A 19,330-nucleotide genomic window follows, 5' to 3' on the forward strand; every position below is an offset into this window, starting at 1 on the left:
CCTGAATGGCTGTACCATTCACCTTCACACAGTAAAGGTGAATCAGAAGTGAAACAAGCCTGTGGAATTACAGACAGGTATCAGTTCTTTGGGACATTAGGAATTTCAAATCTTTAACTTAGTCTGCGTTGGCCTAGGCATAATGCCATGAGCCTGGGAAAATCAAATGCAAATCACCTCTGGAGGAAAATACTTTCCTTATAAAACTCATATTATTCCCACAAATAATTTGGCAAGTACAGTGTTTACCATACAACCAAACATAAATAAGCACACAAGTAAACAACATCCATCCACAAGAACTAACAAAAATAGCAAACAATAGAAACAGACTTATGTTATTGGAATTATCAGATGTAAACTGTAAAACAACCATGCTTACTGTTTTTAACAATACAAAAGACAGGTTTGAAGATATCAAAAGGAAAAGGAAACTATAACACTAAGCATATTTGGAAAAGAATTTCTAAAAAATTCTAAAAAAATTCTGAAAAATATAATTGAAATTGAAAACTCAGTGGGTAGTTTAACAGCAGGTTAGGTACAGCATGGAGAACGAGTTAATGAACAGAAGATAGATGAGAAGAAAAATCTGTAATCCAGCACAAAGACACAAGAAGGTAAAAAATATAGAAGAGAGGGTAGGAGACATAAAACACAGAGGAGATCTAATGTATGTTTAATCAGACTTCTAGAAGGAAAAGAGAAATAGAATAGAGCATAGGCAGTATTTGAAGAGATAATTGCTGAGAATTTTGCAAAAATGATGAACAACAGTTTGTAGTTTGAAGTCCAATGAATTCTACTTAGATGAGGCCCAAGTAAGAGAAATAAAAAGAAGTCTATAGCTAGACACATCAGTGATATGGCAGAAAAATTAAAAAAAGAAAAGAAAATCTTAAAAGTAACCAAGGAAAAATGACATCACCTTCAAAGGAATAGCAGAAATAGAGGTTTGAAGACAGTGGAATGATAGTGTACACAAAGGTTAAAAACTGCTAACCTAGGGGGCTTCCCTGGTGGCGCAGTGGTTGGGAGTCCGTGTGCTGATGCAGGGAACACGGGTTCGTGCCCCGGTCCGGGAAGATCCCACATGCCGCGGAGCGGCTGGGCCCGTGAGCCATGGCCGCTGAACCTGCATGCCCGGAGCCTGTGCTGTGCAACGGGAGAGGCCACAACAGTGAGAGGCCCGCGTACAGAAAAAAAAAAAAAAAAAAAAAAGAGTAGCTTAAAAAAACTGCTAACCTAGGATTTTATATCAGGAGAAAATGTCCTAATACGAAAGAATCAAGACAAAGATAAATATATTCTCTGTCAAACAAAAGCTAGGATAATTCAATTCTAATGGTTTGGTTTCACATGAAAAGAAATTTTACCTGTATATTAAGTAAAAGAAAACGATCCCAGATAGAAAGTCTAAGTTCAAGAAGGATTGGTAAGAAAGTGGTAAATATGTGGGTGACACTAAATGAATGTTAACTGTGTAAATCAATAATACCTTGTGGGATTAAAATTATGGAATTAAATTATAGTTTAACAACAGCTGGGACAAAAGGGATCACTTTATAATGTTAAAAGGTTCAATTCTGTATGTAATAACATGACTTCAAAATAGTAAAGTGAAAAATTGGACTTCAAGGGGAAATGTATAACTTCATCATCATAACTCGAGATATATAATAATCTGTTAAACTTCTAAATTTGTTTTTTTGCCTTTTTCTGTGTGTTATACTGAGCAGTTGTAAACATTTATAGAAAATCTACAAGGAACAACTTGCCATCTTATTAAAACAATTAAAAAATTGTTAGCACACCATTTTTAATGACTGTATATAATTCTCTTGCCTAAATGTATAGTTGTTTATTTAATCCAACCATCCTCAATTTTTAGAAATTTCAGTATTTTTCTATTAATATTATAAGCCTCTTAATAGATAAATGTTACAGATATCTGTGAGTATTTCTTTGAGATAAATTTTTAGGCATTTAATTATGGTGTCAAAATATATAAACATTTTTAAGGCCTTCACCAAATGGCTTTCCAGAAATTTATTATTTGCACTCCTGACAGCAGAATGTAAGTGTATCCAGTTCTCCATATCTTCATTGCTGCTGCACTTTATCATTCAGAAATATTTTATTTATTTGATGCTGAAAAATATTTTAATTTCCATTTCATTACTAGTGAGTGAACATTTTTCATGGATTTTTAAAAAATCCAAAATGGTTATGTTTATATTCAGTTCTATTAAATATTTAGTTTACTGTTTAAATTTTTCTGTAAATGAAGGACTCAGGTAACCAGATTTGGTAACAGTTGTACATTAATCGACTCAGTGAGATTCTGGGTAAATATCAATGTGAGGTTCACAGCTTCTGTTCATGGTCTTTAGAATACTGTGATTAAAAAGCCTTTTTCAGTGACTCCTAGTTTTGTGGCTACTCTGTAGAAATGAGGAAACCAAATGACTAATTTTTAGGTGAGTGGGCTTTGGCTGTGATGTGACTAGTTATTATGACCTTGCATACGTGTGAACAGAGTCTTGCTGTACCAGGCTCACCTGGCCATGTGCTCTTCTAAAACAACACCGAGTTACCTGAAGTCTCAGACTGTCTCCTTGTAGCCATCATTGCTTTGTCTTCTGACACTAAGTCATTTTTGGAAAAGTTTTACTAAATAGTAATTGTACCAGTGTAACGAATATTTGGTTTGGAATGTCTTAATTTGAAACCAGCATGTCCACAGTAGAAATATTAATGTATTGGGGAGATCTTTTAATATTCTTATTTTTTGTTTCTAGAAACCACTAAGTTTTATATGACAGAGATAATTATTCAGCCATCTGAAAGAAATTTTCCCATCATACCAAGGTACAAATAGCTAATTAAGTGTGTTCTGTAATTTCACATGTAAGGAAAGATAGGTATTTGGGAATTATTAATTATAATTATTTATTATAATTATTTATTGTAAGTGATTATTTGGGAATTCATTTTTATTTATACTCCTCTTCGTTTGGAAAGGAAAAATAAAAGTCTTTGGAAAGGTTTTTAGGTAGTGGAACCAAACCACAGATATGAAAGATTTGAGGATTTATTGATGGTTTGCTTGCATAATGGTATAGACAGATGTGCTCTTATAAATCTTCTAGTTCTGAAAGTTTTTTGTGTTTCTTTTTTTTTTTTTTCTTTGTGATACGCAGACCTCTCACTGTTGTGGCCTCTCCCATTGCGGAGCACAGGCTCCGGACACACAGGCTCAGCGGCCATGGCTCACAGGCCCAGCCGCTCCGCGGCATGTGGGATCTTCCCCGACCAGGGCACAAACCTGTGTCCCCTGCATCGGCAGGCGGACTCTCAACCACTGTGCCACCAGGGAAGCCCTGTGTTCTTTTTATGTGCTAGATACCCAAGGTTTTATGGTATAATCATCAATAGGTTTTTGAATAATTATTTCTGGTATTAATTTAACTTACTTGAAACATGGGTTAGTTTTCAAATGACTTGTGTGTTTTTAAAAAGAATGTTACTTAGCCACTCAATCCATTAGTGTTTCTTTTCTTAGAATCTTTTTAGTCTTGCAAATGAAAGTTAACTGTAGTATGTCTTTATTTCAGCTAATTTATTGATGTCTAAAAATTATGGCTCTCTGAATATAACCTTGAACTTTATCCTCCTATAAATACTTTGATTCTATACCTCAGATCTGACACTCAGAGGGGATACAAATGGAAAACATTGGAGATAATACTGTCTAATGTTTGGGAGGAAATTTCTTACCTTCTTTTTTTTTTTTTTCGGTACGTGGGCCTCTCACTGTTGTGTGGCCTCTCCCGTTGCGGAGCACAGGCTCCGGACGCACAGGCTCAGAGGCCATAGCTCACGGGCCCAGCCGCTCCACTGCATGTGGGATCCTCCCGGACCGGGGCATGAACCCGTGTCCCCTGCATCAGCAGGCAGACTCTCAACCACTGCGCCACCAGGGAAGCCCTCTTACCTTCTTTTTTAACTTAGTTATTCACTGTTGAATGTGCCGCAGCACAAATGGATTATTGACTTGTCTAACAGTATTTTTTTATTTAGTGGGAGGAATAGTTAGGTTTGGGGTGGAAAATGTATTAAGGATCAAAGAATGGGTTATAGAAAGACTGGGGCAAGCACAAATACATTACAGTCGATTAAAATTAGCACAGGTTGTGAGGGGATGAGCAGCATATAGAAAAGTCCAGCATGCACCCACCTCTGCCTTATAGGTGCCCTGTGGGTATTTAGACTTATTACGAGAGGCACATTGTGAAAACTGGTTTGTGTTCAAACAGGTCTCAGTTTGTACAGAGCGTTATTGCCCAGTGCCTGGTGGAACTCTCCTCTGCTAGAAGCACTTTTAGATTCACTCTTCAAGGACACGACGGCAAAGCGTACATCTTGGTAAGAAATGATTTCACCCAGCTTTTTGTAGCCTAGTAATCCAGGGTCTCAGAAATTCTTTGGTTTTTGTCATTCTTTTTTCTTAATTCTCGGGTCTAGAAAATAAATGATGAAAAATTGAGTTTTTAACCTCAGTTTAATTCACAAATCAAATCCCTTTAATTGAACAAGTGATTTAAGTGTCTCTGCGTGCTAGGTACTAGGGATTTAGAGACAACTACAACCCGATTCCTCGGTAGAAGCTCATGCCACAAGGTGAAGTTTTTCTACTCTTAGTTTTTAATGGCTTTCCTGGTCAGCGAAACACAATTCTGTCTTTCTCACTTTTTTCCCCATTTGATACTCCTATGGTTAAAATACGTTCTGTTGCTCCTGTTTTTGTTTTTATTGTTTTGTGTGTGTGTGGTAAGAACACCTAACGTGATCTACCCTCTTTACAGATTTTTCAATGCACAATACAGCATTGTTAGCTATGGGCGCAGTGTTGTAGAACTGGTCTCTAGAACTTACTCACCTTGCCCAACTAAAACTTTATACCCTTTGATTAACAACTCCCCATTCTTCCCTCCCTCCAGCGCCTGGCAACCAGCATTCTGCTTTCTGCTTCTATGAGTTAGACTACTTTAGATTCCTCGTGTAAGTGGAATCATGTATTATTATCCTGCTGTGTCTGACTTGTCTTATTTATCATAATGTCCTTGAGGTTCATCTGTACTGTTGCATATTACAAGATTTCTTTCTTTTCAGAGGCTAAATAATATTCCATAGGGTGTATGTACCACATTTTCTTCATCCATTCATCACTGGTGGACAGTTAGGTTGTTTCTGCATCTTGGCTATTGTAAACAGTGCTGCAGCGAACATGGGAGTGCAGAGATCTCTTTGAGATCCTGATTTCAGCACTTGGATGTTTGAGAAGTAGTAGCAAGTTTTGGAGAAAAGGCTCCGCAGTTAGCAGAATCATCCCCTACATGTACCACAAGCACTTAATATTAAACTGCTCCTGTCAAAAATAACGTTCTGCAGAAAACAATTGGGGACATAATGTGAAAATCCAAGATCGAGGGCCTCCGTCTCTTCTCTGCCTCCACGCCTGCTTTATTCAACCAGTAAACATATATTGAGTACTTCTTATTTGAAAGACACTGTCCTGGGTGCTCAAGATAGAACCAAAAATGCCTTTGAGGACCTCGCAAGCTAATAAGGGAGCATGGTAGCTAAAAGGAGAGAGGGATTGACGTGATTATTGCTTTGTGGTGTTGCTTTGTGGCTGTCCATCCAGCACAGGGACCCCATGCTTCTCTAATTCCAGATAATTTCTATTCAAAGCTAAAATATTTTCTAACTCAGGTTGATGCTAAGTATACCTCATAGTCCTAGTCTGAAATCAGTCTTATTTTTTTTTTTCACCTTTTTTTTCGGCCGTACCGCGCACCTTGCGGGGTCTTAGTTCCCTGACCAGGTATCAAACCCGTGCCCTCTGCACGTGGAAGTGCGGAGTCCTAGCCACTGGGCCACCAGGGAATTCCCTTAATTTCCTTTTATTGCAAAGTTTTCAAGTTGAAAATCAGGAGTAGGAACTTTCTAAACTTACTACTAATGTATATTTAAATTAAAAAAAATTTTTTTTTATAAAAGTAATACAGTCTTGAAACACATTCTGACAACGTGAAGAACATAAAAGAAGTGGTAGTTCCCCTGTCCTGTCCCCTCTTCTGCCCCGCTGTGTCATACCATCCGGAGGTAATCATTAACAGTCTGACATGCATACTTCATCATTCTTTTCCCTGTTTACAGTTCTATGTACATACGCCCACAGGTATTTGTAAAAATAACATGCTGATGTGATTAGCATTGTTCTTCAACATGCATTCTTCACACAACCAGGTATCGTGAGGCTTGTTTCTTGTTAGTGTAAATATGGATTGGACTTTTCCTAATGAGTAGAATTCCACTGTATGGCCGGTAAAGACAGTGCTGCGGGGAAAATCCTCTTTGCACATGTATTTTAGTACTTCAGAAACAGATCTTTCTCATCTTATGCAGTATTGGAATTTGTGTATTTTAAACTCTGATAATTGTCACCTCTAAAAAGTTGGACTAATTTATCCCTTGTGAACGTCCTTTATCCCTTATAGACCTTCTTTTTTTTTTTTTTTTTGCGGTACGCGGGCCTCTCACTGTCGTGACCTCTCGCATTGCGGAGCACAGGCTCCGGACGTGCAGGCTCAGCGGCCATGGCTCACGGGCCCAGCCGCTCCGCAGCATGTGGGATCTTCCCGGACCGGTGCACGAACCCGTGTCCCCTGCATCGGCAGGCGGACTCTCAACCACTGCGCCACCAGGGAAGCCCCCTTATAGTCATTCTTGGTGCCCCCCCTCCCCCCAGGTCCCCTCTCCTCGGCTGGTCCCCCCCCTTTCCCATTGCTGAGAATGTTGCCTGCTCACGGCTCATGGTCGCTCTCTTCTCCAGAGACTTGTCCCATCCTGACAGATGCTGCCTGGCCCGGGAGTTTCCTGTCCTCCGCCGTCCCCCACCCCTGCCCTACTCAGCCCACGGCCGATGACCCGACCCTGGGCTACAAAACCTGCCATCTCCTGTCTCAAGATGGGACAGACTCTGTAGGTGGAATTCAGGCTTCAGAGCTCCCTGTGAGATCAGGCTGAGTCCACATTGTTGGCTACCCTGCCTTATCTTCTTGCCCTCTCTCCCTTTCTCCTGAGAGTATTTCCTCAGTGAATCACCTGTGTCCAAATCCCAAAACAGTCTTCCATGAGCAACATGTGGGAATACCTGCTCCAAACCCCTCTTCTGAGCTGACTGTTATCAATCATTTTGTATTTGCCAATCTGATAAGTGAAAAGTGGTGGCACAGAATTTTGCATTTCCTTATTACTAGTTATGTTAACATTTTTTATATTTATCACTTATTTTTTCTGTTTATATTCTGTTCAGTTCTGTTCATATTCTTCGCCTGTATTTCTCTTGGGCTTTTTTTTTTTTCTCTTATTGATTGCTAGGAGCTCTATATATTATGGATCATAACTTTGTATGTATTAAATATTCTCTCTTAATCAGTTGTCTTTTCTTTAAAAACTTTATGTTGTCAGTGGCTCTACCAAAGGTTATATTTTGAAAGTCTTATCCTACTTAAAAGTTATATATGTGATATTTTTTCTGGTGTTGTATAGTTTTGTCTTTTTTTTATGGTTTTGTTTTTGTTTTTTTGAGTGGTGGTATGAGGTATGAATAGGGTTGTGATATTCTTGTACCTGGACTTTTCTCTCCGTGTCTTTAGCTATGGCTTTTAAACTCAGACACTTTGGTGATTGAAGCTTTGGAAAGTTCCACAAGTATCAAAAAATTCCCTCTGTTGGAAGACTTATTGAAGGCCGATTCCAGTTCTGCCTGGAATGCTGTTAAGGTCCTCTACCAGCCATGCATCAAAGGCAGGAATGCAGAGTAAGTCGTCCTTTTGTTTTCTCCCTCCACATTTGTTTTCGTTTCTGTTGCCACATTGGTGTTAAGACATTAAGGAATTAAATGGGACTGTACCACTTCCCTACTTGATGCTCTGGCAATCATACTGCTACCCATTGTGCTTTAAAAATGGGTTGAATCATTACAGGTTGTTCATGCTAATGTGCAGAAAGCTTGCTTTTACTGAAAATAATTGGTCTTTTTTTTTTTTTTTTTTTTGTAATCTCAGCTGTCTGTACATATGGCTGCAGGACTAAATCAGGCTTCAACAGCTATGACTGTTTACTGATAAACACTTTCCAGGCACTGGGATACAGTTGTGAACAAAACGCAACCCCTGCCTCCTGGGGTTGTCATCCTCATAGGGAGAAAGAAAGCAGGCCATAAACAAAACAGACAAAACATCAAAAACTGATATGGCTCTTCCTGTAAGTCAGGAGCTCATCTGAGGGCTTCTCGCTCCTTTAAGCCCAACAACAACAACCCTGTGGGGTAGGTACACTTATCACCCCATTTTAAAGACAAGGACACTGAGACACAGGTGTGAAACGTAAAGCAAGTTAGTAGGGTGTAGGAGGTTGGCATTTTGTACTGAAAAGTCAAAGAAGGTTCCTCAGATAAAATGATATTTAAGTGGAAAACTTGAAGGCAGTGAGGGAGTGAGCCATATCTGAGGAAGAGCATTCTTGGCAGAGGGAACAGAAAATGTTCTTATTTAAACAGATTGGAAGTTTATACTTGTCCTGTACTCTCTGATGGGTTTGATCAAATTTGTACTAAGAACAGAAAGATCCCAGTCTTCTTCTGGGAAGTAAATAAGAAATTTTTAAAAATTATTGCTTGTCTTTTCTTTTTTTTGAATTATGCAAGCAGTTCGAGTTATAAAATATTCAAACAGTAGAGACTTACATAAAGTAAACTGTGAAAGTTCTCCATCATGTCTCTCTCCAGAAGAAAAAAGTATGTTGTGAATTTTTCCACTTTTTTTCCATTTTGCATCTTAACATAATTTGCAGGATGCATGTGTATTTTTTTACACTTAAAAAAAACAAAAAACAAAACAACAACACACTGTGTCTTGGAGATGCTTTCCATGTCAGTGCTTGACATTTTATGACATGGATGTACTGTAAGTAATTTAACCATTTTTCTGTTGCTGGGTATTTGGGTTATTACTTTTTTGCTGCTATAATTAGTATTCCACTGTATGTTGTATATTTGTTTTGCAATTATGTGTACTTTTTAATGAGGTATTTCTAAAAGTAGAATCACTAAGTCAAAGGGTGTAACATTTAAAATTTAATAGGTAATATCAAATTATTTTGCAAAAAGGCATTGCAAATTTATACTCCCACATAAAGTTTCTATAAATGCCCATTTCCCTACACCCTCACCCAAGCTGCTACGTAGATTTTTGCCCATCTGATGCCAGTCTAAATGAAACAGATTCAGTTGACTCTCCTTGTGTTTTATTGAAGCATGATCAGAGAATATGGCTTATGTATTTGATGTTCTGGGGACTTTGTTGAGGGGTGTGTGTGCGTGGTGTATACCTTTATGTATTTAGATTTATATAGTCAAATTTATTAAAACTTTTTATTCCTCTTTTTAATTTATTTGAAACGTGGATATTTTGAGAAGGTTATGTTAAATCTCATGCTGTGATAATGGAAAAGTCATTTTCTTCTGGTTTTGATGCCTGTTTTTGCAGTATATATTTTGAAGCTATGTAATTAGGTACATGAAAGGTTTGTGCCATAACGACTTGACTAATTGTGTATTTCATCGATAAGATTTTTCTCCCCTTTCATTTTATGTTATTTTTCTTTAATTCTAATTTGATGTTATTATTGCTATATTTACTTTCCTTTTTAAAAAATTATTGATCTTTTTCCAATTGTGTTTTTTCAGTTGTGTGTTATTTTATCTTAGGTATATATCTTATTAACATTAACCTTGTAAACAACATGTAGCTGGGTATTTTAAAAATCCAGTGTGACAGTCTGTTTATTTTAATAGTAAACTTAATTAATTTACATTTATTGTGATTACTGAGGTAGTTGAACTTAGTCTGCTAACTTTTACATTGGTTGGCTTCTCTGTGTCATTTCTTTCCTGTAATGATTTGAATGTAAAAAAAAAATCTATTTCAAAATGATTTTTTAAAAAATCTATTTCAAAATGATTTTTAATGGTTAACCTTAAATTTTTTTTTTTTTTTATTTTTTGCTTGCGGTACGCGGGCCTCTCACTGCCGTGGCCTCTCCCGTTGCGGAGCACAGGCTCTGGACGCGCAGGCTCAGCGGCCATGGCTCACGGGCCCAGCCGCTCCGCGGCAGGTGGGATCCTCCCGGACCGGAGCATGAACCCATGTTCCTGCATCGGCAGGCGGACTCTCAACCACTGTGCCACCAGGGAAGCCCTTAAATTTTTAATATATATCCTTATACTTTTTTTTCAAAGCTGTCAATATCTAGATTTATCTAGTATCCATTGTCTTCACCAAAACAAGAAAGGACTCTTAACAGAGTTTCACATTCACTCTCTTGCTCCCTCCCGAATGCACTCTCTCCCTTTCTGATTCTGATGACGGTGGTTGTCTCTTCTTAAAGTCAAGCCAAAGCTCTACCCCTTTTGCTTACTTCTTACTTATACTCGTGCATTATGACCATAAATGTTTTTATTGTGTAAGTCTGTTTCCATAAAAACATACAGGATTGCTTGATGGTTTTAAAAATATTTACAAATAGTATTACATTGTATGTATATTTTTACAGTTTTTTAAACTCATGATTCTTTGTTCCAATTGTTTGATTTGATAAAGTCCAATAGCTCTTTTAAACTTGGACTGTAGTCAATCCTTGAATATCTGGAAATGTCTTGTACCTATTTTGTCTCTCTGAAAACCTTTAGGATTTTCTCTTTATCCTTGATTTCTAAGATTTCTTTCAGAGGTGTCTAAATGTAAGTGTTTATTCAAGATTTTCTCTAATGTCATAATCTGTCCTCAGTCTCTGTGAGAATCATAATTATACTTAAAAGTCTTCTGTTTTTTCTATTAACTCTTGTTCCTTGGATATTAACTCTTCTCTTTTGGAAAAAAAGAAAAAAAAAAGCATTGTGTTTGGTACTGCCTTTCATGGTGTTGCTTTTCCCAAATGTTTGATGATTTTACTGGAATTCCTGCACCGGGCTGTAAACTCCAGGTGAGCCAGGACCTTGATGGTCTTACTCATCACTCCATCTAGATGAGTGCTCGTAGAAGTGCTCAAAACGTGCAATTTATGTTTACGTCTATGAAACATTTGTGAAGTGAATCACACATAGTTTTCTGCTTGTCCTTGTATTTGATAAGTAATGTTCATCTATTGGTGACTGTTTGTTCTTGTTACCATAGCTTGCCTTTACAGACTGGTGAATGAGAACCCAAAGGAGTTACTAGTCTGGATGTGCCCGTTTTTGGACAACTTTTGGGTATCATGAAAAAGGAAGTGATTGTAGCTTTAGTTATGGTGGTGAACCTTGTATTCATTATTGTGAAGGATCTTTGTACTGCCTTTCTTCAGGAGTGTTAACAAGGAAGAAGTGCACCTGTCCCATCATTTCATGTATTTTTAACAAATCCCTGTGACACTGGGATGTAATGGACTATAAATATATATATATAAATATATAGTCCATTGTATTCTGCTGTGTTTATTAGTGGACTTTTTTTAACTCCATGTGTCTTGGGGATGAGTTGACATCCAGTAAATGAATTTATTACTTCAGTTTGCCTGTTCTATAAACCTACTTCTGTTGTGCTTTTCCTCCTCCTACTGTTTGCCTCTGGGTCCTCCAAAGGTGGGGAGGAAATTTCTCAGGTTGAGTAAGCATCGTGTTAGTTATTTACTTTTGTCTTTTAAGGACATTCATTTCTTTCTTTTGGGGCATGACAGAGCAAACCATAGACTCCCTGGCATATTTTTGGCACATGGGGTGGTATATTAACTATTTTAGTCCAGTCGGCTAGAATTTTTTTGCTAGTGGAAGTGTGGATTGCCAGATGGCAGTCTAAAAGAGGAAAATAGCAAATGTAACTATGGTTTTATTTCCTTGAGCACATACAAAAACGTGGCATGTAATATTCTTAGAATGTTCTTTCTAGCAATAGACACATGTCTCAACATTTTGAAGTCTATTGTCTTTTATTTAATCCCCCTCACCCTACCCACCCCCAGCCAGAGTTATCTTACAACTCACATTCTTTAGTTTGCATATCAAAGTTTAGATCCTAAATATTAACTTTCTAGCTTTGGACTCTTTTAAGTTCACTTCTGCAGTTTAATTCTGCTAATTCAGTAAATCACCTGTGGCCTCATAGTCTCTAGATTGGGGGTAATTTTGCCCCTCAAGGGACATTTGGTAATGTCTGGAGATATTTTTGGTTGTCACAACTTGAGGGACCACTGGCATCTAGTAGGAGGTGGAGCTGGGGATACTGTTAAACATCCTGCAGTGCACTGGCGCCCTTACAACAAAGAATCGTCCAGCCCCAAATGCCAGTAGTGCCAAAGTTGAGATACCCTGTTCTAGATTATCTCGTGAAATCAGGCTGTGTCTACCTTTTCCCTCCGGGGGTCACAACCCACACTTTTCTTGAAATGGTATTTAGACCAGCAAATAAGGGAAATTTTACTGTGTCATGAGTTAAAATATCTATAATCCCACATGTTAACTTTGGTTAGAATAAAACAGGATAAGTAGTAAAATATAGTGAAACTATTGCTACACTTCTCTCTTTTTTGAAATGGGGGGGGGCAAACGTGAAGAATAGATGTATTTTTGTTAAACAATGACAAAGGATTTCATAGATATCAAGTCCTTTGTTCTCATATTTTTAAGAGAAGAGATCTTAGGGGAATGCATTCATTAAGTGCAAATAAGTGGGTTTTTTTTTTTTTTTAAGCTAAACTGAATTCTCTTTTGTATAAGTTATGTAAGTCCTAATATTGGTAGTGGTTCTTTCCACCTTTTTCGAAAGATACAGTATCTGATTTAGGAATCTGGAAAATGTGAACTGATAAGAACTGTTCTATATTCTACTGTTAACAGCAGCATTTTCTTGCAGAAGGTATTGAGGGAAATGCTGATGATATGTTGTATTCACCCCTAACTTCAGTAGAATTTAGCAATTAAATTTTATAAACTAAGTAGGTTTGTCTGTGTTGGCTAAATGTTGGTTCTAAAACAGAAGTATTGTTTTTGCCTTAAGGTAGTCATCATTACTGCTTTTTCTAATGGAATAAAAACACATATAAACCGCACACGTATACATTTCCTATGCATAAAATAGTATTACTAGTTGTTTCTATTTGTGAAGTAGTATTTTTTAATCTCTTTTTCCTCTTTATTTCAGAAGGAAATTTGAAATTCGGCTTAGTTTTTCTTTATTGTGGTAAAAATCACATATACATAAAATTTAGCACCTTAATCAGTTTTCAGTGTACAATTCAGAAATGTTAAATGCAGTTGCCCTTTGAACAAAACCGACTGTGCAGTCAAAAATCCACTTGTAATTTATAATCAGCCCCCTGTGTTTGAGGTTCCTCTGTATCCACATTCATGGATTCAACCAACCAAGTATCGCGTAGTACTGTAGTACTTACTGTTGAAAAAAATCCGCATGTAAGTGGACCCACGCAGTTCAAACTCATGTTGTTCAGGGGTCAACTTTATATTCACATTGTTGTGAAACAGGTCTCCAGAAGTTTTTCATCTTGCAAATCTGAAACTGTACCCGTTTTCCCCTTCCCCCAGCCTGTGGTAAGCACCATTCCGTTTTCTGTGTTTATGGGTTTGACTACATTCATCTGCTAGGGCTGCCGTAACAAAATGCCACAGACTGTGTGGTTTAAACAACAGAAATGTATCTTCGTATAGTTCTGGAGGCTAGAAGTCCAAGATCAAAGTGCCATCAGGATTGGTTTCTCTTCCTGGCTTGTAAATGGTTACCATCTTGCTGTGTCCTCACATGACCTGTTCTCTTTGCGCATGCACAGAGAGAGAGAAAAATCTCCTTGTCTCTTCTTCTGATAAGGACTGATAAGGCCCCATTCTTAACGACCTCATTTAACTTAAGGACTTCCTTAAAGGCCCTGTCTCCAAATACAGTCACATTGGTGGTTAGAGCCCTACCTGTATTCATATTCAGCACATGAATTTTGGGGGAGCCACAATTCAGTTCATCACATTGACTACGTTAGATACTTCATGTAAGTGGAATCATATAGTATTTGTCTTTCTGTAACTGACTTATTTCACTTAGCATAATGTCCTCAAGGTTCATCCATGTTGTAGCATGTAACAAGATTACCTTCCTTTTTAAGGCTGAGTACTATTCCACTGTATGTATATACCACTTTTTGTTTATCCATTCATTCCTCTACGGGCATTTGGGTTGCTTCCACCTCTTGGGTATTATGAGTAGTTCTGCTGTGAACTTGGATGTGCAAATAGCTGAGACCCTGCTTTCAATTCTTTTGGATGTTTTGCTATTTTCTGTTTTGTTTTTTTTTATAGTAGCCATTCTAATGGATATGAGGTGGTATCTTATTGTGGTTTTGATTTGCGTTTCTCTGATGATTAGTGATATTGAGCATCTTTTTTGGCCATTTGAATATCTTCTTTGGAGAAATGTCTGTTCAAGTTCTTTGCCCATTTTTTAATGTAGTTATTTGATTTTTTTGTTGTTGAATTGTAGGGTTTCTTTATGTATTTTGATATTAACCGCTCATCAGACATATGATCTGCAAATATTTTTTCTTATTCCATAGGTTGCCTTTTTATTCCACTGACTGTGTTTTTTGATGCACAAAAGTTTTAAGTTTGATACAGTTCCATCTGTCTATTTTCACTTTCGTTGCCTGTGGTTTTGGTGTCATAGCTAAGAAATCATTGCCAAACTGTGCTTAGTTTTGAAGCTCTATACCTGATGCGCCAGAGACTACCATTGCCTGAAATAATTTAGAGATAAAAATAAGCGATTTTGAGATTTAGAGGAATTTGTCCTTTTGATTGATAAAAACATAAATCAAATGTTAATTTATGCTAATTTTATATCCAACAAAACATCCAGGACCTGTTAATTACTAATTGCATAACCTGCTGAAACACTTCATATGAGCTTATGTGGATAGTGTGTGAATACGATGCTAGAATGAATACATGAATGAACAAGTGAATGAATGAATTGATACGTGTCACCAGGCCCTCAAGAGTACTTTATTAAACCATCTCAAGTGAGCGTCTTCTGCTTCCCCGCATAGGAGTCACATGGTGACATTGTCCATGCACTGCAATTAGGGACACTGACTTTACAGAGTAGGAGAAACTTACACTTGAGAAATGAATGTACACTTGTTATATTTTATAAGTGAGGAAACGGAGGAGCAGTAAGAAAAACGACTACAGTTAGTCAGTTTGTTAGTCGGTTATAAAGCCACAATTAGAGCCACGTTGTTATGATTCCAAATCCAGTGCTTTGTTATTATATCCTGTAGTTCCTTTTAGGGGACCTGAAAATGTCACTATAAATGTGTACTCTTTCTCAAGGACTGTCGCTGTGGTGGTTTAGAATGTGTCAGCATTTTGATTATGCCTCAAAATATACCGCTTACTCTATTATACTCAGTGAATATTTATACATATTAATATGTAACTTCGGTAGCAGAAACTTCTGATTTATATTTTGTTCATATCTGATCGTACAGGTCAGAATTTAAGGACACTCCTTAAGGACAATCTCCTTAAGGACAATCTCCTTAAGGACAACACTCCTTAAGGACAATCACTCCTATGAGTGATTTTTTTCAGAAGTCCGTCACCTTAGCTTCTTAGAACAGGAATCCATTGAAAGAAAGTTAATCTAAAAATACAGGAAAATAATCAAGTACCTCTAGGAAAATATAAATGCTTCTTTGGAAAGGACTTTTCACACATTTTATCTGCTAATACCATATTATCACCAAGACTTACCCATCGAGAGACCACTCTTCATGATGAAGCAAGTTGAGCACACACTTCTTTGATCTGTAATTGGAAAAATTCCTCTTCTGAGTGGACTGTGTTAAGTACAGTGGCCTAAATTCAAGCCTATTTTATTTGGAATTCCTGTATTATCCACAAATTCATTTATAATCATTAAAGAAGATACGGGAAATAAGACCATGACTTATAATAAGAGTGAGCGTTTTTTCCTAGAGATTCCAATCAAGCAGGTTTCCTATGAGAAGTAGTTCATCTCTTGGGATTGCTTTCTCGGGGGACAATCCGGTTTCTTTCTTCTGAAAGAACATGAGATAAGTATTGTCCTGACCTGTGGTGGTAAAGGGGGAGGTGGGGTGACAGGGATTGGATAAAGCAAAGGAGGGGAATGTGTATGTGAAATTGTTTCTTCTCTTTTCTATGCTTTCTAATCATGTGTTGGGTATCTTTATAAGTCAGGTCTGAGGTAATTATCTTAAACTTTCATGTCTGAACAGTTTTGGGTTTTTCTTTTTCCTTTTATTACTTCCTACTGTGCTTGGTATTTTATGGGATACCACAGTAAGAACACAAAGACTTCTGCCGTAAAGGAACTTGCAGTAAAGTTAAGGCTACGTGGTAAATGTCCCCCCCCCGCCCCCCCAAAAAAATTCTTTCAAAAAACCAAAATCTACGTATATACTGAGGAACAGCTTTTCATAGAAAACAGTATTCACTAGCTGAATTGAAGAAAAAGGGGGAAAAGTTAGGAAGTGCTCTCCTCCAGTCCACCCCACCCCAGTAAGATCTGAAAAGGGCTGAGCTGCGAATGTGGTGGGTTCTTGGGAGCTCAGTGGCCACTGCTGATGGGGTGTCGCTGGCTCACAGAGGTGCTGCGGTGGGACAGGCAGTCATCTGCCCACAGAGACGCTCCCATGTACTTGCTTCGCCTATCAGGGTTGCCTCAGAAGCTTCTGTCTGAAGAAAAGCTTCCAGAGCTGACACAAAAATGTTTGAGAACAACTGTTCCCTGTGCTATGCGTTTCCCCAGACTGTGCTTCATTGGCTCCTGGCAAAGCCACTCCTTAGAAAGATCCTACCGAAATAGTTCTGAGGGTTAGAGTGGTCTTCCCTTTATTAGGCTGAACTCTGCTTCCCAGAAACTCTCATCCGGAACTACCAGAAATTAATCTGCTGTCTCTTGAACATGGCAGCTCTTCAAATATTTCAGATAATCTGGCACTCATTCCTAGATTTTGTCATCTCCAAGCTAGACATCCTCAGATGGAATGGTTTCAAGCTTTCCTTTTCTTGTGCAGTCTCTTTTTTTACTTGGTCCCCTTTCCTGTGACCATCTTTTGTTTTTTTTTTCTTTTAACATCTTTATTGGAGTACCATTGCTTTAAAATGGTGTGTTAGTTTCTGCTTTATAACAAAGTGAATCAGCTCTACATATACGTGTATCCCCGTATCTCCTCCCTCTTGCGTCTCCCTCCCACCCTCCCTATCCCACCCCTTAGGTGGTCACAAAGCACCAAGCTGATCTCCCTGTGCTATGCGGCTACTTCCCACTAGCAATTGGTTTTACATTTGTTAGTGTATATATGTCCATGCCACTCTCTCACTTCATCCCAGCTTACCCTTCCCACTCCCCGCATCCTCAAGTCCATTCTCTACGTCTGCATCTTTATTCCTGTCCTGCCCCTAGGTTCTTCAGAACCTTTTTTTTTTTTTAGATTCCATATATATGTGTTAGCATATGGTATTTTTTCTCTCTTTCTGACTTACTTCAGTCTGTATGACAAACTCTAGGTCCATCCACCTCACTACAAATAACTCAATTTTGTTTCTTTTTATGGCTGAGTAATATTCCATTCTATATATGTGCCACATCTTCTTTATCCATTCATCTGTCGATGGACACTTAGGGTGCTTCCATGTACTGGCTATAGTAAATAGACCTGCAGTGAACACTGTGATACATGAGTCTTTCTGAATTATGGTTTCTCAGGGTATATGCCCAGTAGTGGGATTGCTGGGTCCTATGGTAGTTTCATTTTTAGTTTTTTAAGGAACCTCCATACTGTTCTCCATAGTGGCTGTATCAATTCACATTCCCACCAACAGTGCAAGAGTGTTCCCTTTTCTCCACACCCTCTCCAGCATTTATTATTTCTAGATTTTTTGATGATGGCCATTCTGACTGGTGTGAGGTGATACCTCATTGTAGTTTTGATTTGCATTTCTCTGATGATTAATGATGTTCAGCATCCTTTCACGTGTTTATTGGCAATCTGTATATCATCTCTGGAGAACTGTCTATTTTAGGTCTTCTGCGCATTTTTAGATTGGGTTGTTTCTCCTTTTGATACTGACCTGCGTGAGCTGCTTATAAATTTTGGAGATTAGTCCTTTGTCCATTGCTTCATTTGCAAATATTTTCTCCCATTCCGAGGGTTGTCTTTTCATCTTGTTTATGGTTTCCTTTGCTGTGCAAAAGCTTTTAAGTTTCATTAGGTCCCATTTGTCTATTTGCGTTTTTATTTCCAATTCTCTAGGATATGGGTCAGAAAGGATCTTGCTGTGATTTATATCATAGAGTGTTCTGCCTATGTTTTCCATTAAGACTTTTATAGTTTCTGGCCTTACATTTAGGTCTTTAATCCATTTTGAGTTTATTTTTGTGTATGGTGTTAGGGAGTGTTCTAATTTCATTCTTTAACATGTAGCTGTCCAGTTTTCCCAGCACCACTTATTGAAGAGGCTGTCTTTTCTCCATTGTATATTCTTGCCTCCTTTATCAAAGATAAGGTGACCATATGTGCGTGAGCTTATCTCTGGGCTTTCTATCCTGTTCCATTGATCTATATTTCTGTTTTTGTGCCAGTACCATATTGTCTTGATTACTGTAGCTTTGTAGTATAGTCTGAAATCCAGGAGCCTGATTCCTCCAGGTCCGTTTTTCTTTCTCAAGATTCCTTTGGCTTATTTGGGGTCTTTTGTGTTTCCATACAAATTGTGGAATTTTTTTCTAGTTCTGTGAAAAATGCCATTGGTAGTTTGATAGGGATTGCATTGAATCTGTAGATTGCTTTGGGTAGTAGAGTCATTTTCACAGTGTTGATTCTTCTAAAACAAGTGCATGGTATATCTCTCCATCTGTTTGTATTGTCTTTAATTTCTTTCATCAGTGTCTTATAGTTTTCTGCATACAGGTCTTTTGTCTCCTTAGGTGGGTTTATTCCTAGGTATTTTATTCTTTTTGTTGCAGTGGTAAATGGGGGTGTGTCTTTAATTTCTCTTTCAGATTTTTCATCATTAGTGTATAGGAATGCCAGAGATTTCTGTGCATTAATTTTGTATCCTGCTACTTTACCAAATTCATTGATTAGCTTTAGTAATTTTCTGGTACCATTT

General features: G+C 37.8%; 1 protein-coding gene across 6 annotated transcripts in view; it reads left to right on the forward strand.

The window, feature by feature from the left end:
* Positions 1-19,330, forward strand: part of UBE3D (ubiquitin protein ligase E3D) — a 161,443-nt gene that overhangs the window by 35,517 nt on the left and 106,596 nt on the right. For 4 of the 6 annotated variants that reach the window (XM_060030293.1, XM_060030295.1, XM_060030297.1 and 1 more), the window contains exons 6-8: positions 2,802-2,871; positions 4,320-4,428; positions 7,728-7,891. In XM_060030293.1, the coding sequence (XP_059886276.1) occupies positions 2,802-2,871; positions 4,320-4,428; positions 7,728-7,891 (343 nt within the window). The remainder of the gene's footprint in view (positions 1-2,801; positions 2,872-4,319; positions 4,429-7,727; positions 7,892-19,330) is intronic. The other 2 variants (XR_009521956.1, XM_060030296.1) reach the window with 2 other exon arrangements.

Source organism: Delphinus delphis, chromosome 14, assembly GCF_949987515.2.
Source record: "Delphinus delphis chromosome 14, mDelDel1.2, whole genome shotgun sequence".
Lineage (NCBI taxonomy): Eukaryota > Metazoa > Chordata > Mammalia > Artiodactyla > Delphinidae > Delphinus > Delphinus delphis.